General features: G+C 52.5%; 1 protein-coding gene across 2 annotated transcripts; it reads right to left on the bottom strand.

The window, feature by feature from the left end:
• Nucleotides 1–3725: 3725 nt before the first annotated feature.
• On the bottom strand, nucleotides 3726–21683 carry PURG (purine rich element binding protein G). 2 transcript variants are annotated; one of them, XM_038134489.1, is made up of 3 exons: nucleotides 21635–21683; nucleotides 19869–20718; nucleotides 3726–9356 (listed from the first exon to the last, which is right to left on the bottom strand). In XM_038134489.1, the coding sequence occupies exons 2-3, from the start codon at nucleotides 20703–20705 to the stop codon at nucleotides 9258–9260; spliced, it is 936 nt and encodes a 311-aa protein (XP_037990417.1). In that variant the 5' UTR covers nucleotides 20706–20718; nucleotides 21635–21683; the 3' UTR covers nucleotides 3726–9257. The 2 variants fall into 2 exon arrangements, with proteins under 2 accessions (XP_037990417.1, XP_037990416.1); XM_038134488.1 differs by lacking the exon at nucleotides 3726–9356 and having other exon boundaries at nucleotides 9383–20718.
• Nucleotides 21684–21921: the final 238 nt, after the last annotated feature.

Below are 21921 nucleotides of genomic sequence, written 5' to 3'. Positions count from 1 at the left end.
CGAGCTGGGTGTCACCTGGAAAACCTCAGGCTCGGCAGGTGGCTCCTCTGCCAGCGGAGATGAGCGGTGCTGGGAGGAGATGCAGGCGCCTTTGGGACTCCACGTTTCCACCTCCATTCTCCTTCAAAGCCAATTTTTGCCACAGAGCAAGGGGCGGGTTCATCCCCTCCGTGACCCTCAGTGCCCACCCACCTACGTTTGGTCCCGGGTGCTTTTTAGGGCTGGGCATCTTTGAAGGCACCTGCACCTCCTCTTCCTCCCTGGCTCCCGACGGATCAGCCTCCAGTGGCTGAGCCTGAAGAGCCAGCGAGGGAGCAGCTCACCTCGGATGCCAGAGGAGCGAACAGGGCGAAATCCCCTCCCGGGGGCGAAGGTGCTGGCGGGCTGCTTTCTAGAAAAACCATCCCAAAAGAAAAGCAGACATAGAAAACATTAGATTGTCAATGAGGCTTTGAAACAAATTCAAGTTTATCCTTAATTTTTCTCATACGTGTGTGTGTGTATGTGTGTGTGAGTTGATACAAACAGACGAGAAAGACGTGGTGGACTGAACTGAAGCTGGGGACGGGCATGTGGTCAGTTGGCGTCCGCAGGAGCACCATCGGATACGGAGGAGTTAGCACCAGAGAGCTGGGAGCACCCAACTGAGCACACGCGTCCTTGGGGAACAGTGGGGACACATGGAACAGTCCATTGGGAACAATACAAGGCAATTCATGAGTTTTCATACAGTACAATACAGTCACTGATCAATTAACCCTTTCAGTACAGTACATGACAAGTAACACTTTGCACCCTGTTAGCACTAGGAGAGGAGGGCTCGGGCTGGAGAGGGGTGGCTGGTGAGCTGTGCTGGATTTCAGGGATCGTGGATTGCTTCGGCAGCTCTCCCACCCCAGCTCGGGCGGCCCCACCCCAGCCTGGCTCCGGGGGATGCGCCGGTGGAGCGCAATGCCACCAGCCCGTCCGCCCAAATCACGGAATCCTAGAATCCCACAGCGGAGGGGACCTCAAAGATCACCTAACTGCACCCTCCCTTTCACCAGACCAAGCTGCAAAACGGTCCTGGTTTGGCCAGAGAGCTGGAAGAGCCGCCCCAGCGATGAGAAAACCCCTAATGCCAGCTCCACCTGGCCAGCTCTGGTGCCAAAACACACGGAAAAGAGTTCAGGGGCTGCCTTCAGCCAGCCTCGAGCCAAACCTGCTTCTTCCCTCAGGCGTAGTGAGAACAGGGTCCATTGGAAAAGTGCTAAATTACAGTACATTGGCATTTCCATATGTCAACTATTGAACAGCAAAACAGATTGTTTGAAAACAGAATCAGTATCGTACAGTAAGTTCACACTTAATTCTTCACCGTTTCTACACTTGTAACACATGCATTTTATTTCCATTAGTTTAATGCCAGTAGGACCAACATCCTCCAGAACAATGATCTAACATTAAACAAAAGTTCCTAAGGAAAATATTAAGCATCACATAAAGTTTCAGGAAAAAACCTGTTAATTAGCATCACAAGGTACTCAGATTTACACTTAGGAGTTTTCATGCCATGACTTTAAAACACCTTTTGGTTAATATCCTGGGGGTGGGGGAAAACAAACCCAAAAAAAACCAAACCAACCCAAAAAAACCCAAAAAACAACAACAAAAAAAGATTTAAAAAAGGAATGTTTTGGGAAATAATCTATTTCTCCACGTGTATACACACCCAGGGAGACAAGCACGAACACGCGGGCCGGTGCATGGGTGTGTGCACAATTTTGTTTTGATAAACTTGACTCATTTCAAGGGCATTTTCATGGGTCCAAAAAGACTTTCAAGGAAACCAACTCTAAACTACTGAAGCAAATTAAAAAGTCTCTCTTGGAGGAACAGAAAAGGTCGGTAAAGCATCGCCTGTCTGCTGTTACAATGCGCTTCCCACAAGCTATCTGAAAACCCAAACACAACTAAAAATCCCTTTTTTCCACCTAAAAGGCCCTTCCAGAGCCAAGGGTGCTGTGCTAGGATTTGCATTCAGGCCTCAAATGTGACGGGCAGGAGAAAACACTGAATTCTGCCTTCCCAAAGGCTGAGATGCCATCTCCAAGGGACAAAAAAACTACACCTGAGGGGGAAAATAAGACAAAAATACCTGTTCCACATCCCCCTTTCTCCCAAGCTTGTTTCCACGGACTCCGTGAGACTGGTGGGCTTGCTGGGGGGGGACTTTTCCAAATGGTTTGCCTTTATCCTGGTGACAGTGAGCGGGATGTGGGCTCTGAGTCACCGAGGTACTTTCTGAAGAGGCTGTTCCCTCAGCCACTACAATTTTGGGGGCTCGGATAGAGCAGCAGCATCGCCTGGTGCTATTTTTTTAAAGCTAAATTTGCAGGGATAATTTGGTTGGGGATGGGGGGGGGGGAGGAAGAAAAAAAAAAAAACAACCCAACCCAAAATGTGGATTCTGTTTCTGTTTTTACATCCAGTGACAGAGGACGTAAGAGCATAATACTTGGGGTTGCTCAAGATTTATTTGGGGTTTTTAACCACCTTGCGTTCCCACTGAATATCCAAGCCCCTGAAGAAGGAAGCCAAGAACACCAGCCACTAAAACTGGAGCTGTTCAGGATAACTCCTCCATCTGCTGCAACAGGCAAGCCCAACACAGCCATCCCTTTTTGCTGCTCAAGGTTATTTCCACGCTGGCCCCCTGCTAGCAGCAGTGAAGGAGAAGCCCTAATTCCCTTCTCTGCATTCCCACTGATCATGCTGTACTGGCAGGGTTTATCCATCAAGTGTCACCGGGGAGAAACTCCCATCACGGAGGATTGCCAGGGAAGGATTTGGATTGACTGTGGGCTCGTCAACGATGATGAGCAGAAGTCCCAAGTGTGGATACCCTGGCATGAAGGGAACACGGGGCTCTCACACCCACCACGATTGATTTGCTGCCGTGGAAAACCCACGGGGGCTTTTAAAGGAGCAGAACCCCACCAGGTGGTTGGGAGTGGGTGGTTTGGGGCATCAAAACCCAGATTATTCAGCATCCCAGGGATCACCATTCCGAATCCTAGAGATTTCTGACTATGTTTCCTACTAGCTCTTCCCCGCTGCTTTCCTGCTGGCAAGGGAGCTCTGATCCCTGGAATACCACAGCAATATAACAGGAATAGCACATCTGACCTGCCTCTGAACACGAGAGCTGATCGACTCCTAACAGCGCTTTCCGAATTCAACAGCGAACCCCAGGGTTATTGTGCTCCATCTTCTAAATGGCCTGCAAATCTTTTTGACTTCAAAATGCCTTTTGCAGTTGAAGCCCACGACCAATCCCAACAGCACTTCCAGTGCAGGCACAAGGATGGCTTTTATTGCAATGGCTTGAGCACAGCCTCTATTGGTAGCAGGCTCTCGGGCTGGCTTGAGCTGGGCTGTCCCGTGCACTCCAGACACAAGAGCGCCTTGCCCGCCCTGCGACTCCTGCTCCTGCTCGATTCCGGGCGTCAAGGAGATGATCTTGCGCCACCCCAATCCCTATTGAGACTTCTCCTGCATCTTTGGTGTTTTTAAAAGCCATGCCCTCGGGTCTCCGGGTGACCTCGAAGTTTACAACCACCACCACCACGTCTGCCTGGACGCCAGCGACGCAGATGTCGGTGCTGTCGTGTAAAACAAGCTTGGACGGGTAAATTCCCTACTCTCAGGTGGCTAATGGATACATAATGGAAATCAGGCACACCTCAAAATTTTCTTCTGATGGCCCCTACGTAATTAACACTGCGCCTAGGAGGGGAAATAGCTGGGGAAAAGAAGAGAGTTCAAAACTCAGTGCTAACAGTACGTACAAAAGTGCAGTGCTCAGTTTAGTCCGAAGCAAAGTGACTACTAGTACTTAAAGTGCTAGTCCCAGCGTCGGTTTGGTTCAGTGTCCGAAACACGGGGGGGAGGGCGGGGAGGCTACCCCGGGGGCAAATTAAAAACAGACAGCACTGCAACTGCACATGCCACACCAAAAGTGCTTCAAATCACGCCACGGCTCAGCTTGTGAACACACACGAGCAAACGACTTGACACCTTTTAGGCTACTATAAAGAACAGCTCCATTAACTCCATCGCTATGAACCCGCTCGGGAAGCAAGTGGTCACGGCGCACAGAAAACAAAGGACGAGCCCACTCCAAAACCAAGAGCCTTTAGGAACACTGACGAGCCTTTGCAACTAGGATACTCAAAGTCTAGCGAAAGCAGCCTTGCCCAGTGCCTGCAACAAGCTTGGCCGATGCTTATCATGCACTTTGCGGAGGCAGGCTGCCTCCTCTTACGCGCTATCTTACAGCTTAGCCTATTTACCTATTTACTTGTGGTCTGCTTCGTTCATTGCAGCTTTCTGACCATGCATTAAGCTGGCTTGTTTCTCTCAGCCACCCTACCTGCCAAAGGACAACGAACGCAAGGACGAGACGACGAAGGCGGTCTGGTAAACGCTGACGTGACTCACGGCTTCGTTTTCACGAAGAACAAAGCTCCGGAGAAGGACTTGGGATCAGCACGCTCCTGGGAAGAGGCTGGGAAAGGAGGATTCGTCCCAACAGATGACAGGCATGCCCTTTCCTCTTGGTAAACGCACACTTCCCACCAACTGCCCCATCACCCAGCCCGATCTTCACACAAAGCAGAACCTCCAGTTCTCACTGTGTTTCAGCAAGCACCCCAAAAAAATGGCCACAGGACAGCAAAGTGGCTCCCCGGGCCCTGCATGCATTGCCACCAACTCTCCCCCAAGTGTTGTACAAGGCAACATCTGGCTGTGCAACATCTGGTGCGTGCAAGGTGGGAGTGGATCTTTTTCATGGAGAAAGCTCTTTTAAAGTCAGAAGCTGGCAGGATCTGTTGAGGATGCTGCAGGTACAGCTGCAGACATGTTTCTCATCAGAGATCAAGCACTAGGGAGATGGTTTTCCAGCAGCAGGGAACACTAATATCCCAGGAGTAAAAACAGAGCTACAAACTCACGCCACTTATTTCCATTACTGCCAGAAAGAGCTGGATTCAACACACAAAGAGCAAGGTCGTGCATACGGGGCATATGGATGTAGGCACAAAACTGGCAAGAAATGAAAAGATGTGGGAGCTGGAGAAGTGCAGCGCGATACGGGCAGTGCCCCGCAGTGAGGAGGGCAACGAGGTGCAAGGTGGGGAAACACCACCATCTCAGTCCACCATCCAGACAAAAAACTTTTGGAATGATATATCCAGGGGAATGTACACAAGCACGTGGATGTGGCCACGAACCTGCCTCCCAGCAAGGAACAAGTCCATCATGGGGGAAAAGCATGCCAACCTTCCCTAAGTGATGCTGGAGCCTTGTGGGATTAAAAGCAATTGCTGAGCGATAGACTGGGCAAAGAAGCATCTTCCAGGACTGTATTCCAGGACTGATCCTGCAAGAGTGGCACTTCTCACCATGTGCCATACGTGGGCACTGGGATCACATTTGGTTTAAGTAGCGTTGACCTCAGTGTTGAGACCAAACCCAAACACAGGAGGCATGGACAATTACCAGCCTGAAAACTCCCATGCCAAGAGGACTCCTTTTCCAGGTCTTTTTATAACATGTTCTTTCCTGTCTTCCGATGGAAAGGATTTTTGGCAGATGATTTGGAAGTGGATAATAAATCTAATGCTAGGACACCGCGTCCAATTGCTCAGTAATTTCCTGCACAGCTCTCACCAGGAAGTTTACGCGTGGTGCCGCATTTCTGCCGCTTTACTTTCTCCTACGATTTACTTTCTCCTCTCCTGTCATTGTGTGTGACGCTCCTTATAATTCTCCCTCCACCTGGAGTGGCAACCCTGTTAAATTTTTTAAAAAGAAAAGCTATTAGAGGTTTTTTTAGGAGAAAAGGCTGTCTGCTTGCCCGTGACCTCACCTTTAACCCGAGCTCTGGAATTTAAAGGCATTTATAAAATCCTGCTCCGGCCGCTGCTCTAGATTTTCACCTAAACATCCTCAGCAACTTTCCCAGTCTCCAAAAAAACAACTGATTTGGAAGTTTATTAGGAGCAATAATTTACTTTTGGAGGCGGAGGCTTTTGCTGCATTGAAGCCTGCAGATATCCGTGCACTGGTTTTCAGTGGTGAATCAAGCGATTCCCAGACACAGCCTATTTCCGAGGAAAACACCAGCCCAGGCTGCTGGGTGCCAGAGACGCTACAGTGCAAGCTGAAGATGCGGGGCCATTTTTAATTCTATGCTAATTATCGCAATAAAAACCAGATCCTGCAGCGGAAGACCCATTCTGGGAAGAAATAATCATCCATCTTTCCTAGCTGTAGCCGTGCTGCTGGAGAAGAAGCTTATTTACAAAATGGCAATCTCCAGGAAAAAAGCTGTTAGCGTTGTCTGACAAAGCCATATATTCTGATACCTTCTGGGGGGCTCTGTCTGGGAAATTCCTCTTTGAAACCCGATGCTATAAACCTCAAATATGGAAAAACCCCATCCTGTTCAACAAAAGGCAGCTGTAGGGCTAATGCAACCCACCGTGACACAGAAATGATGCTTGGAGATCCCTGCTTTGAAATCGCTGCTTTCGGTTTAGAGCAGGAAAATCATATGAGCCCTAAATTATTTATATGTGAAAAGATGCTTTTAATAAAAGCATCAATGGTGTGTAAACAAAACCGAAATTCCTAAAGCAGACTTTCCACATTTTGTACGGTTACTTAAATGTGGATGAGAAACATCCTTTTTCCCCCCCGGCCAAAAAACATCCGTCCTGCAGGATGGCATGAAAATGCCCTTTTTTAGTATGCAGGCAACACAAGAAGCCAAATAAAGCCATGAACCTGCAGAGTGGTTGTGAAAGGGATGAAGAGAACCCAACCAAGCAGCAGGACTGCAATCTGTTCCCGCTCCCCGAAGAGGCTCTCGCACCAGATTGCGGTGCCAGACAATCTCAGGGAGACGGGAACCTGCACTTGGGTCTCAGCCAAGCACGACCCCCAGCGCCTCTTGCCTCGACTGCCAAGACACAACCTTCCTCCAAGAGCTGCTTGCACCCCGGCGTGCCACCACCCACGCAAAGGGCTCTGCTCCGCCTCCTCCGTCCCTCCTCGCTGGGCATCCACGAGGCCTACATCCAGTATTCCCAGGCACGTTCCCAGGGAGCAGCAGAACAGCTCCGATCCGTCGCCCCGCCGCAGTGATGGAGCCTGAAGACGGGAACATTGGACCGCAGGGACAGCACGTTGAAAGCAAAACATTTTATTACCGTCGGTTAAGCTTCGTAATGCACGCTCACGAGTAAGAGAGAGGTTATATGGAGATCACTTTGCTCCCTACCAACTGCAGCTTCTGGGATTAAACGCAGCAGCTGCTGAGCGGAGCGGAACGGGACCGGCGCAAAGAAAAGGAGAATAAAATACATTTGAAACGGTGTGCGGGGGGGTAGCTTGGCAGAAAACAGGCCCCTGACTTGAAATTCAAAGAGAAAGGTTTATTTTTTTTACTGCTGCACCAAAAGGCACGGCGTCCTGGACAACAGCTGGCGACCAAGCACTGCTCAGGAAAGGCACCCCTGTAACTCAATACCCACCTCAGCAAGCACCACCCGGTACGGGCGCCGCAGCTCCCACACAGCGCGGGAATGTCGGAGAGGAACGCTTTTCCTTGGGGCCACGACAGCTCTACAGTCCAGAACGCCACAAAGCCAGGAGCTCCAGACTCATCACGCCCCCACAGGTGTCCGTGGGAAATTCTGGGGGCCGTGGACCACCAGGAGGATGGGTGACAACGGGGACCTACCCTGAATTCTGGGCGGCTGGCTAGCTCAGCCGCAGCGCCTCGCAAGGCTCGCCTGGGGTTGACTCAGCCGTGTGATTCTGGCTTGTTTTCTGTCCGCTCCCATGAAACGTTTTTGACAGCAAATGCCAGCCTGGGATGGTTTCTAAAGAACACAAGTTTCTTCCAGCAGAAATTGCCCCTTCAATCTAAGATCAAAAATCCTGTTATCTTTCCTGGAGGTCAGGGAGCATAAAAAAGCTATTTTGGACCATCTGCTGAAGAGTCACTAACACACTTTACCAGCACCATCTTTTTTAAGCCCAAATCAGTTTACCTTCCAGCCAATCTTCCACAAGCAGCTTCAAATTGTATCAAACCCTATCCAGAGGAGCACTCTGCTTTCCCCTTTCCCGATATTACCGCTCTTATTTCACAATAGTTTCTGCATTCAGACGGAATTGAAAGGAGAAAATGCCTGCGCTAGTGAAAGAGGACTCCGGTTATTGCTAGCACAAAGCTACCAATTTTTCTTCTAGCAAACAAACCGCTTGGCTAGAAAGGTGGGAAGCTCTTGGAAGACTGAGAGCCTGGAGGAGGCTGGTTTTCAGGCTGAGGCAAGTGAAAAATCCCCATATTGTGCCCTCTTGCTTGTTTTGCACAGCATCCTCAGCCTCGCTGAGAGGAAGAGGCCGGCGTGGGTTTTGAACGAGGAGAGAGAGCACCTCAAGGGCTATTGCAACAGCTCGAGGGCTGCAGAGGGGAGCAGGAGGGTGAGCTTCCCTCTGTGAAGAGCCTGAGGAGGGAGGTCTAGGGAGGTTATCCCAGCTTTAGAAGGCGCCTCCTGAGAACGGGAAAGAGGTGCGAAATGCAACAGGTTAAACTGCAGCTTGATGCTACAGGCAGGAGTCAAGGGGGCACCACCTCTGCCTCCTACTCTGGATTGGGGGTTTTCTCGGGGTTTCACACATATCAGCATAAAACACATACTGCCAAGCAGACAGTTTTAAGCTCTCTTTAAAAGAAAAGTCTCTGTAATATGCCTTCACCAAGGTAACTCACGGTAAAAAGCTGGCAGCATCCATGAAAATGTTCATCAGGTGACTACAGCACCTCCCTCTCTTTTTTTTATTTCTTTTTTTAAAATAAGACAGCTAGAAGGAACTTATCAGTGGTTAGCTCCAAGGGTTACCCCTGGCAGCGCTGAGGGATGACTGTGCTGACATCAGCAGTAAATGCTGCTATGGAGCGGGGCCGGGATGCAGCAGGATTACGTGCACACTGCATGCTGGCACACGCTGATCCCAGGACGGACATGCCTCGAGGCTCTCCAGAGAGGATGCGCCAGGCAGGAGGTGAAATCCCAGAGGCAGAAGAGGAAGGAAGAAAGAGCTGGGCTCCTGTGGTATCCAGGATCAAGCTGTTGACACCTTCCCTCTGAGCTGTAATGGGATACACAGTACCTGTGGGTGGCTGTCCCTTGCCTAGCTCAGGTGTCTGCTGCCACTTTGACCCAGGTCCTATGGGCAGGCTCTGGTGGTCCCTGGTCCTGGTGGGTCCCACCGCAGCAACCGGAGTCAGTACAGGACTGTAAGAGAGTAGACAGGAGCTTGGCAGAGGCACAGCTCTTATCTCCACATCTTCATGCTTTGCTGTGGGCACGCTCCTCCCACGTGCCTGAATTTACAAACCCACATCAAACCCCTGGGTCGATTCCCAAACTGATTTGGAAGCATTTGCTATTACACATGCAGAGAAAAGCGACTCTAATTACTCTGCACCCCATTTAAATGTCCCGGGGAGAATGAAATCCTGGCACTGCTCAAAGAAACCAAATTGAGGTTACACATAACAAAGGATCCAGGCATGCCACTGAGCTGTGGTGGGAAGGAAGAGCCTGAGCTCAGAGCAGCACTTGCAGCAGATGCAGCGAAGCTCATCCCCGGGGAAGCTGTCAGACATTGCCTACGAGCGAGATGGTGCGCGCCGGCTGCTCGGGGGAAGCGGCGAGTCTGCCACCAGCACAGCACCAGGTCTGCCCCAGGTAACTGCTCCCTGCAGCCCACTCCACATGGGAGCCATCCCCCAGGGAGTGGCGGACTGCAGGGTTCAGTAACTCCTGCTTTGCTGCAGCTTCACCCCAAGAATGTGCCCCAGCTGTACCCCCAGCCCTGCTCTCTGCCGGAGCCCCACCAGCCACGCAACAGCTGCCGAAGCACGCGAGAGCTGCAGGCAGGATCCCTGGAATGGCTGAGGCCGAAACACACCAGAACAGACACGGAGCAAAACGACTGTCTGGGAAAAACACAACCAGCTCCACATCTTTTTGTCCTACATTGGCTGCAGCAGTTACCAAATGCACGGTGAGGGAGGGAACCAAGGCACATTCGGGCTTTGCACAACGTTTCCAGAGGGATTTGTAACAAAAGCTTAAGAAAAAGATGCTGAACTTGTAAGAAAAAAAAAGAGGTTTAGGGCCCTCAAGCCAGGTCATGCACGAGACACGAACTTGGTGATCCGACGGGGAAAAGGAACAACACTGGCAGGATCAGGCCCTGCCAGCAAAGTGAGAGGAGAATGTCCCCATGCACTCAGCCATATCAACACCTACAGGGGTTTCTGCCTGTGCTGCTTTAGTGACCTTGATGTTTTGCAACCAGATGGAGCAAGAAATATAATGTCAGCTTAAAGGATATGCTCTGAGGAAAGAGGCATGGAGGTTTGGTTCACCTTGTGAAACACAGTGCCTATTCTCAGCTTACAGGTAAACATTGCAGCCAAAAAACTCTTTGCCTAATTTTACCAGGAGGGGGGGAGATTATTAAAAATGCTTAAATTAAAAGCCTTCATCACTTACTACAGGGATGTGCACATTAACTGAGTTGTTGAATCCAGCATAAATCCTATTGCCAAGAACTAGATCAAACCCTTGCCCTCTGTTCTTGGGTGCCAGTAGCCTCTGCTCACCCCTGCTGTGACAGCTACCTGGGAAAAACTCTTTCCAAAGTGCCACCAGCACAATGCTCCGCTTTTCAAACACTTTGCCGTGTTTATTGGAGTCTCAGGAGAGAGACCGTCCTTGGAGGCAGCTCAGTTCCCTCACAGATTCCCGTTCTAGGCAGCCCTACGGAGATATCAGGAGTGTTCCAACATCCAGGGGGAAAGAACAAGCAGCTGTGGTGAAGACAACCCAAACAGAAAACACATCTACCCGTTGACTGCACCCTGTGCTGCATTTACTCCACAGCAGTGCTCTGTCATCTCCCTCCCAGAGCCTAAGGTGCCCAGCCTTAGATTCCCACTGCCGGCTTCCTGGGAGAGAAGAGAGAGATTCTCTTTTTCCATCAGGTACCTCCCAACCAGGCAGCAGCACAGCAACCTCCTCGGTGCCCAAAGCAAAAATGACAATTTGCAAAACAGCCACAGGTCCAGGGGGAACTTCCAGAGACAAAGCAGCTCCTGCTCAGCACCAGTTGCCAAGGGAAGCGGTGGGAGCGATGCCAACGCCAGGCTGGGCTCCCTGGGAGCCAGCCCTGAGCTTTGCTCTCGTGCTGCAAAGCCGGCGGGGCCGCTGCTGCCAGCACATGCCGTGCTCCAGATCCCCCTCGGACATGGAACAGCAGGGATAATTGATTTATGTTCAAAATACCAGGGCTGCATTGGCACACCCAGCCTTTTCCTCAAGAAGAGGAGGGAAGAAATAGCTGCCTGACACATGTGCCCTTCTGGAAGCTGTTGGGATGAATATACATCATAGATTCATGTGTGCAGTGGTGAAACACTGTGGGACAGCAGGACCTTCTCTTTCCTTGGACCTGCACAGAACTCTCAGACCTAAAAATGTTACTGTGTGTCTCTTCATGTGATGACAACATACAATCCTGGGAGATTTAGGAACGTAAGGGAAAACCTGTATTTCCAAACATGCTGGCACAGGGAGCTTATATAGTCACCTACTGTGCTTTCCTTACATTTGTGTTTGAACAGTCTCATCAGAAAGCAACAAGAACATGACCAGGGCTAACAATTATCCCTGGTGGAACGTTTTGTATTTCCTTTGGAAAGGATGCGGAAGAGACCTGACAACAGCCTTTAATTATGCGTAAGAGCTGCGGCAGGGAAGAAACGAACCCGTTTTTATAACTCCTCTGGAGAGCATGGCCTGTAAGGCAAAGAGCAATAGAATTAGATGGAAGCAAGGGACACATGGACTGGACAGCAGGAAAAGTATCTGACAGGAAGTAGGGTGAAATAGCTTAGGGAGGGAAGCTGGGAATATCCAGCGTGGGAGATTTGAAAGAGCAGATTTTGTCCAGGTTGTTCAACTTGGGGAAAAATATGGACGCTTTTTGCTCTGTACCCGGCCCTGAAACGCACCATTAGAGGCACCCTTGCACTTGCAAATTCGAGTTTAGAGTCAGGTAGGTTCCAAACCTCCCAAACACTACATTCCACCCCAAATTTCTCCCCGTCTCGCTTTCAGATACCATCAGTATCGACCACCATCAGACCATCACAAGAACTCTCGCACTCCTTTGAGGTAGGGAGGTGTCACCCACCCCCTTTTAGTGGTGGAGAACACAGGCACAGGCGGGATAAAGCCAAAGCGATCCCATCTCCCTTATCAGGAGGCCCAGCTCCACACACTGACAGCTTTCCCAGAGTCCAGGCAATTACTCCAGCACTTCACTGGCTCAAAGCACAGCTTTCAACAGCTGTTGACACCGACCCCTGCTGCACCTGAGACCTCAGAGTGGCAGGCCCAGGAAAGCAAAGGCGGTACAAGTGGTGATCATCCTCAGAGTCTTGTTAGAAACCACACAAACCCCTTTGCAAAGGCATGAGATTGCTTCTTGAAACCCTCTTTCTTTCCCCTCTGATCCCCTCCAGCCTTCCTTGGCAATGGAAAAGAGCAGCTGCCCCACTGATACACACCACACTCCATCAGTCATTCCTGGAGCGGGAGGCAGCCGATGCAGCGTGAAAAGCACACGCAAGCATCCATAAGTTGAGATGGCACCAGCAAACCTCACAGGTCACCAACAACTGAGTGCTCCTCTGAGCTTCTGCCTGTATTCCTGGGCGAGCCTCCTCGCTCAGCAAGAGCCCAGCCACGTGAGCCTCCAAGAACGAGCTGTAAAAGCACTAACTTCACCCATCGGCCTCGCTTGGCCCCGGTGGGTTTGCTGGCAAGGTTAGACACTTGCAGAGCGTGCTACTGATCCCAAAGAGGAAGGAGAAGCAGCCCCAAGAGAACCACCCTGGTCCCCGAGTAGAGCATGAGGATCCAGGCTCTGTGTCTCCTTGCCCAGCTCTGTGGGACTCCAATGCTGAAGGCGCAGCCTATTCCTCCTACTACGGATCCAACCATCCCCGGTGCTCTACGATTCCCTGGAGCACGCATCCTGTCCTCGCTTCCCTCCGCCCCCTCCTGCCTTTTCGTTCCTCTGCCTCAGTGGGAAGTGCTTATCTCTGCTCTTACTCCCCCTCTCCCTCTGCATTGTGCCAACAACATGTGCTCCCAACAAGGACCAGATGGGAATACTTGTAAGAGCCTGGGGTTAACCCGTGTCTTTTATCCCACATACTCTCTGCTGTTTTGAAATGCAGATTCCGTTGCACGCGCTTTGCAGTGTAAAGATTTAAGGTTAGTAGTAGAGTATGTTGATATTGCTCGCGAAGCCCATCTCGCTCCTACTGCACGCTGATCATCTCCGATACGGGAAACAGAACAGACAGACAGTGCTCTAATGTCTCCAAGGGCAGGACCTATTGGAAACAGGGGGGGAAACGAGTATTTGCAATATGCCCGTGCATATCAATCTCCAATATTCCTCTCTCCCTCGCCTCTGCGTTCATTTGTGCCCACATTCATTTGTGAATTCACAGATGTTGCGCCAGTGGGGCTGGGCACGAAGCCTCGGCTTTCTCCGGCTGCCAGCAGCCGCCACCGAGGGCCATCTTTGCCTCCAATTAATCTCTGCGTGGCAAACGATCGGGACCAAGAGCAGATGCAAACTCCCGCCTGCCGGACGGATTTCCCCCACCGCGGTCAAGAAATCCATCCGATTGTCTGCGTGTCCAACCAACACCTCCAGGGCAGGAGCCGTGACCCCTCCCAGATTAACACTGGTGCGGTGGATGGGTCTAAAATCCCGAAAAGACGGAATATGCCTTTTTAAGTTTTGGCTCTGTGCAGAGCTAGCAATTTCCACGTGCCACTCCAAGCGTTTCTGTGCAGCCTAGCAATTAAGAAGATGAATTAGCGAGTCGTTAATGACGGTTTTACTGGGGGGGGGGGGGGGGCAGCCAGGCCCCTGGAGGCTAGGCCGGTAGGAACACAACCACATTCCCCACACATGAGAAGCCAGCAGGCACCTGCACCTTTCCAGAAGTTGGTGCACACGAGAGAGCCCCGAGGCTGCGGGTTCGGGTTCCGCGTGACGCCTCCCTCCGCGCGGGGAAGGAGCGATCTAATTACATCCATCACAGAAATGCCAAAACGACATCCGGCTTATAAAACCTCAATTTACGCTCTGACATTTCTGGAAAACCAATTTTTAATCCATGTCATCTATCAGGAGTTCTTGATATTTTACTTCACCTCGATGCTTTATATATACTGTTGCCTTTATTGAGGTGCAGGTGGGGAACTGAACGCAGGCTGACAAAACATTAGGAAGAAAAATTGATGTCAGCCCATGAAGGCTTCCGCAGGTTTTGGAGGAACAGAACAGCAAGAGATCTGGCTTTAGCTTTTTCCAAATCCCCCAAATCCAGAAGCACCTTGTCCCATAGCTGGGGCTCTTTTCCTGTGGCCATGACAGCCTCGCCTGGGTGTAGCTTGTGGTGTAGCCTTTAATTCCACTCCTTCTTGAATAAACTCTTAATTTCAAGAACAACCTTTAGTTGAAAGGAATGGAGGGGCGAGAGGGGAAAGGTGAATTTTAGACATCACAACACATTAAGTCATTAAAATAAAGGGCAACTTAATTTTGGAGTAAGCAGCACAGAAAATTAAACAGAAGGTCTAATTTTCTTCAGGAATTCTTTCGTAAATCGCATATATCTAGTGTACGTACAGCAAAAGTGGGAATGCCATGAAACTGAAAAGGCTTATTAGATAATCTTTGACCTGGTGCAAAATCTGCCCAGTAAAAATACACAGTAATAAACTCCTTTCTACTATAAAAATTACTAGAATTGGAAAACAGGACTGCAAGTCACGCAAGCAGAAGGCTTCCTCACCACCAGCAGCTTCCCTTCCCTGGGAGTCTAGGTCACTTCAATAGGCCATAGTGGAAAAAAATGATGCAATTATCAGACTAGGACATCTGTAGCTGGAAAAAAAAAAGTGCTGACATTGATTTTGGTAATTGCTCGGGGGTTCTCTTTTGTATAAAGGACGCGACTATAATACTTCTGCTTGGGATTTTATGAACACGGCAGTACAGATTTGCAGAGCCAGGGGTTGTAAAATGGCACGCAGACATGACGTGGCCGGCAGCTGCCTCTTTACAGCTCTCACCTCGCCTCAACGACGCCTCCAAGAAAGAGCTTGGCCTTCTTTTAGCCACGCTTTCCCTCGCAGCCCCGCTGAAAACCCGTGGGATTCTTCCGAGGGCTGCGGCCAGGAGCGTGCACCCAGCCCTGGGTGGAATAACGCGTTTATCCAGACCGGTGGCGGGAGCAGACGTCCCCTCCTCCTCAGACTGCGCTTCAGATAAATAAGGTTATTTCGCTACGAGCTACTACAGGCTACAATATACTCACATAAATATAGTAATGCCTATACGTGGATATGAATCGGTATATATCGGATACAGATAAGAAACACTTACGACGACGAGTAGATACCAATAACCGCTGCAGCTTCTCGCTGGGTAAAGCCCACCGTCCGTCCGGGCTGCACGCAGGGAGCCCCAGAGGGAGGGTTTCGCCGTCCCCCCGCTGCTCCCGGCGGGTCGCCCTCTCCACACCAGTGCAAAACGCTTCCCAACCCTTCCGTAGCTCTGTACTTTACCAGGAAAGCCGGCTCCGTGGGCCGGACCCAACACAACGTCTCCCCAGCTGCAAGGCAGGGGAAGCCCCCCAGCCCCTTCCATCCGGGACAAGCTTTTCAGGGACCACCCTGGCTTTTGCGCCAGCAGCGGGGAAAGCCAGGTACGAGGCAGCTGCTGGACTCGGCTTTCTCAAGACTACGAGCGCAAAGCTCGGCTTTAAGCCTCGACGGCAACGCGGGGGGCCCAGCTCGCAGCAGGGGCGAGGAGCCGCTGCGGCGGCGGAGCTGAGGACGCTCAGCAGCTCTGCACCATTGCAATGTAGAGAACCAAATCATCATCCCACTCTTGGTGGTTTGGGAGGATCCTCAACACAGCGCCTGTCCTCCTCTAACGTACGAGCGGAGCTGGACCAAGCAGGACCAACAGGTCTCTAACAGACACATGTGCATGCAGGAGACGGCTTCTCTCGGCATTAGGCTACGCTACCAAAGCATCCCCTTACCGGAGCGGGAGCAGAAATGTGCTCCTAGCATTATTTACACAATATAAAGTGCATTAGGATTTAATAATTCAACTGACAGACTTTCTGCCGGGACCATACAATTTCGAAACAGAGGTGAGGGCTTGAATAGGAAATTCTCTCATGAGAAAAAGAGGTTCAGACCGGTGCTCTTCACCCTGTCCTCCTAAGGATTGTTTTTGGCCGTTCTTTCTAGTGCAAATAAGCTTGTGTTTTCTCAAGTTTAAGGGACATGGCAGTTTCAGGGCGTCAGCAACGAACATTTAAAACACATCAGGGAATTTAGCATTCCCGAGCGTCTGGCTGGGCCCTCCTGGGCACCAGCAGCCCGCGTGGTCACCGCTCTGGGAAGCTGGAGACGCGCTGCCAAAAATACAAAGGAACCCGTTTCCGAATCTCACCGTTCAAGTCTTGCATTGCTACACTCCGAGTGCATCCCTACTACCCTCCAGCCCAGCGCCCGCTTCCCACCGCGTGGAAAGCCGTCCTCCTCCAAGCCAGCGCCGGTGCTTTCCGTGGCGATGGAAACCCGCGGCCGCTGGTCTACCCACGAGTGATCGGCAACGAACGTGAAGATCCCGAGCCAGGTTTGGATACTAAGGTGCATCCCGTGCCAGGGGAGTAAATGCATGAGCGGATCCTACGGGATACCTGCGTGCCAGAACCCAGGCCGGCCCGGTAGCCGGCCGTCGCTGGATTCCTGGGTGACATTTACAACAAACTAACGGCATTGGAAGGCCAATCCATTAACGAAAGATAAAGGGGATTTTTAAAAAAGGGCAGCAATGAGGAAAGCAATTTTGCATCCTTTTTTGCATCTTTTGAAACGGTGAAGAAAACATCCCTTTCCAATCACGAGTAATTTCCTCACCAGCGCTACAGGAACACAGGGAAGGCATGAGCACTTACAACACACGCGGCCACTCAGGCTAATTCCAACCGAGGAGCTTTTACGATCCCTTGAGGCAAAGGCGGGCGGGGATGGGAGATGCCGAGCACACACAGAAACGGGAAGGAGAGCGTAAAAAGTTCGTACATTCATAGCTCCGGTTTGTTGGACTAGAAGTGAATTTTTTACCTCAGGCACTGTGACGGGCAGCAGCAGTCAGCGATACGCTAACGCGCATCAACGACTCATTCACTAAATTCTGGTTTCACACCGGGATGTGGAGTTCTTTTAAGGTGGGGTTTTGTGGTTTTGTTTTGTTTGTTTGTTTTTTTAATTGACCTGTTAAAACCATTGGGACGAAAGCCGTAAGAGCGCCGATGAACCAGGACCCCGCACAAAGCCCGCTGATTCATCAGGGTCCACTGGCTGTTCGAGTGATGGAGCGAGAAAATCTCTTCCAGGTTTGAAAAGGGACCTGAAAGACCAACCTATGGAGAAAGGGATGGGAGTTTTTGACACTAAGCCAAAGGCTTGGTTGCTGTAACTGCTATATGTGGTTTTAAAGGGGGAATCACCTAAAACAGTGAAATTAACTTTCTTACTTCTTGTCACAACTGTAACATTTTCCTAAAGGTTCTTTGGTGACTTTGGTGCAAGCTGTTATATTTTTTCTTTTTTTTTTTCTTTTTTTTTTTAAGTTAAAACTGATTGACTAGTTTTAGTACCCAAACTAAAATCCAGATTATCCTCTTGGTTCCCAACCCTGTCTCCCCAACCTTTCTCATTATGACATTAACAGGCAACAGCATTCGGATTGAGCGTGGCCACGCAGTGTGCAGGTGGCTCCAGACTCAGGGTGGTGAACGGTCTGGCTGGAGATAACGATGTTCCTCAAAAGGTTCAAAAATAAAACAGGTCACGGTTGCATGGAAAAACAGCTGGTCCACGTGCACACTAGGCCACTCTAATGTAATGAAACAATTTGAGTGATTACAAATATCTGATCAGACATGGTAATGCCTGCTTAAAACAATCTCCAAGGTGAGCAACGCGCTACTAGAAGTACCTGGAGCTCAGTCAAACTCCCGCTGGTTCAGGGAGGAGGAGCTGGTCACCCAAAGGCTGGACGAGCCCCTCATGTTATAAATATTCAGTTTCAAGAAACACAGAATCTTTCACCAACCTCCCAACCAGGTAATTGCACACGTTCTCCCTCCAGGCAGAGAGTTAACATCACCAGGTTTAAAATCTACATCACAAAGACTCCAGGATGACACGGAAACCTTGGGGCAGGCAGGCCAGATGGGGGACTGGAGCCGCTCAAGGACGGCTCCAGCTCCGAGCTGAGGGGGAAGGGGGTGATGGCAGAGCACGGGCGTTGTCTCCCCAACACCACCCACAACCAGCGCAACAGAAAACCCAACGGGGCATCCACCACAGCCGCTTCCGAAACGCGCCACGGGCGAGCATGGCGGGGGTGCCTTTCCACGCGAATCCAGCTGCGCACCCAACACCCCAAAGGTCCTCCCCACGGCGGGAGGAGGAAAACACCCCAAGGCTTTCCTCACACAGGTAACATCCCGAAACCCGTCAATCTGGGAGAGGAGCCGGGAGCCTCGGTCGTGGCATTCCTTCCACCTCCCAACGCCCGCTCCACAGCCGCCTGCTGGGACGCCTAATACAAAAATACCTTCTGAAATTTTTGGAAAATGCATTAAAAATCAGAAAAAAAAAAAAAAAGATCACCAGCCTCTCACAGGCAGAACATGGAGATGAGGAGTGGGTTATCATTGACTGCCATTGATTCAGAAGGCTGAGCACTCCGCTGTCCTGGGAGACTCAGGTGATCTGGTCAGCACAAAACTAGGGAGGGATGACAGGACAGGTCTTCCGCCCTTCACCAGCACGTGACTGAGGTCTGCCGGGTTACCGGGACTTTACCCACGAACAGACTATTGTTTCCAACTCAATAACCAGGAGATGCCAACTTTTAAACCTCTCTCCCTCCTCACACACAGACCAGAGATTCACGTGGAGCTGATTTTCACCATAAACGCTCTACGGCAACGCTGCTCGGCCTTTGGACGGGGCACGGGCAGAAGCCAGTCCTGAAAAACCGGTGACAAGCAGAAACCGATACATTTCATGGTAAGGTTCAGGGCGGGGGTACTTTTGTATCGTGTTTAAGTGCAACACAAGCCTTTTCTAGACTATTTAAAGGTCAGGGTGCCGGATTTTGTTTGTGCTGATACTCGTACTTCCACAGTCTCCAACACTCGAAGCAGCTGACTCATACGGACTCGGGAGGTTGCTCCTTTCCTAAGACACACGGAGATGTTTTGGGCATAGTTTAACGTGATAACCGGACTCCTGTAACATTATGTACTGGAGTTAGCAAGAACTACCAGAAAAGGGCTTTACAAAAAACTGGGGCAACTTGGAACTACTATAGGTCAGTCCCTCTCACCAATTTCTGCTTGCTTTGTTTGGTTAATCGTCCAATGCACTCTATTCCAGACCCTCTTGCTCTTCACCACTGTCCCCTCTGGCATCCATTCTTTTCTCTTTATGGCTGTTGTAAATTCTCCTCATCTCTTCTTCGTACTTGATAAAGTTTTCCCCGAACCGTGTCCACGCTTTGTAGGGAACTGTGATGGTGTTACGGTAGGGCGGCCTCACCTCACTTACCTTCAGGAAGATGCCGTACCTGTTGGATCCCACGTCGAAGTAGAAGCGCTTGTTGTCCACTCGGAAGGAGGTGCCCTCGGGGAGCTCCGGGGGCTCGTCGCCTCCCCCCCGGCGATCCTCTATGTCCCCCTCGCCGTACTCTTCGATCAGCTGCACCAAAGCATCCCTGAACTCGATCATCCCTTGCGCCGGCAGGACGATCGTCTGCTCCTGTCCCAAGCTGTGGCCGAAGTAGCCCATCATGCCAGGTCCCCTGCTCATGGTCTGCCTGATCCGCAGGAAGCGCCCGCGCTGGTTCTCCTTCAGGTCCAGGTAGTACTTCCTGTTGTCCCTCTCGATGTACTCCGTTTTGAGGACGCTGTGAGGGGGCTCTTCGGAGCCCACCGAGGCCGGGGGCGAGGGCGGCGGGTGCTGCGGCCGCCTCCGGGCGTGCTGCTCCTTGTCGTTGCTGTGCTCGTGCCGGTGGCCATGGCCGCCCTTCAGGCCCAGGTGGGCGTAGTGCTCGATGAAGTCCCCCAGGCAGTCCTTCAGCTCGGCGGCCACCGACAAGGAGAGGGTCAGCTTGCTCTTCCTGATGTTGTCCTGCCTGCCCCTTCCTATCCAGACCTCGGCGATCTTCAGGAAGCGGCCGCGGGAGCTCTGTTTCACATCCAGATAAAACCGCTTCTTCTGGATGTCCACCCTCTTGGAGGCCAGCTCCTGGATCTCCATGCAGCTCCCCTGGGAGGAGGCCGGGTAGTGGTACTGCTGCTGGGACTGGGAATAAATGTTCCTGTGCAGGCCAGAGCCTCCCAGGTTCCTTCCTCCTCCTCCTCCTCCTCCTCTCCCTCTTTCCATCTTTACCAATCAGCTGGAAATAATACACAACAGAGACACAGATGACAACATCAGCACCAGGGGCCTGCTCAGCTCCTCGGCAGCGGCTCCGCTCGGCGCCGCTCTCCCTACAAAGGCTCCTGCATCCCTCTCCCGCTGCCGCCGGCACGCAGCATCGCAGCCCGAGGGATTCCGGGCGCTCTTCGCCTCCCGTGCTCCGGCTCCCGGACGAGGGAGTCCCGATTCCAGCGGCACTCCCCGGCAGCACTCCCTGCCCTGCAGCCCCGCTGTCCTGCCCCAGCGCTACTACAGACCCTCCAGCTGCCCCACGGGGGTGCCCCGTTTCGGGGGGCACTCACCCCTCTCGCAGGGCTGCGGCTCCCCTCTGCAGGGTCTGTCCCCGAACCGCTGCCTTCCCCCTCCATCACCGCCTCCGCTCTTCCTCCCAGGGCACGGCGAGGGGCACCGGGGTTCCCCTCGGCACTGCCCTCCTGCCCCCTGCTACCCACAGACCTCCCCCCGCCGCTGCATCTCCTGCCCCAGTGCCCCCAGGCTCCAGTTCCTTCCCCCCTCACTACTGCTCCACTGCCCCCCTGGCCCCTCACCGCCCCGGTACCGGCCCCTGGTGCCCCCACTGCCCTCCGGTGCCCCCGGTAGCGCCCTCCTGCCCTCCCCGCTGCCCCAGCCCTGCCCCCTGGCCCCCAGCGCCCGACGACCGCCCCCCCCAGTGCTCCCCATCACTGCCCCAGCGCTCCCACAACTTCCCCCCTTGCCCCCCAGTGCCCCAAAACTGCCCCCCGGCGCTCCCGGTGCTGCCCCCCGGTGCTCCCAGTGCTGCCCCCAGCGCCCCAAAAGTGCCCCCCAGCGCCCCCCGGCACAGAATCTCCCGCCCCGTCGCCGCCCCCCGTCGCCCCGCGGCCCCTCCGCGCCCCCCACGCCCGGTCACTCACCCCGCAGCGCCCATCGCCGCCGCTGCCCTTCAGCCGCCGCCGCCACCGCCCGCAGCCGGCGGCCCCGCCGCCCCCCCCCCCCCCCCGCCGCGCAGAGCCACGGGCTGGCGCTCCCCCGCCGCCCGCTCCGCCCCGCCCCGGCCCTCCCCGGCCCGCCCCGGCCCCGCCCGGCCGAGATCGGCGGCGGCGGCGGCAGCGCGGGGGGCGCCGGGGGGTGCGCGGCCCTCACGGCCGCGGGACTACAACGCCCACAGTGCCCCGCGGCCGCCGCGGCGCCGCGCGTGCGC

This window comes from Motacilla alba, chromosome 4 (genome assembly GCF_015832195.1).
Source record: "Motacilla alba alba isolate MOTALB_02 chromosome 4, Motacilla_alba_V1.0_pri, whole genome shotgun sequence".
Taxonomy (NCBI): domain Eukaryota; kingdom Metazoa; phylum Chordata; class Aves; order Passeriformes; family Motacillidae; genus Motacilla; species Motacilla alba.
Note: the sequence above shows the minus strand (reverse complement) of the source record. Positions and strands in the feature narration are given on the sequence as shown.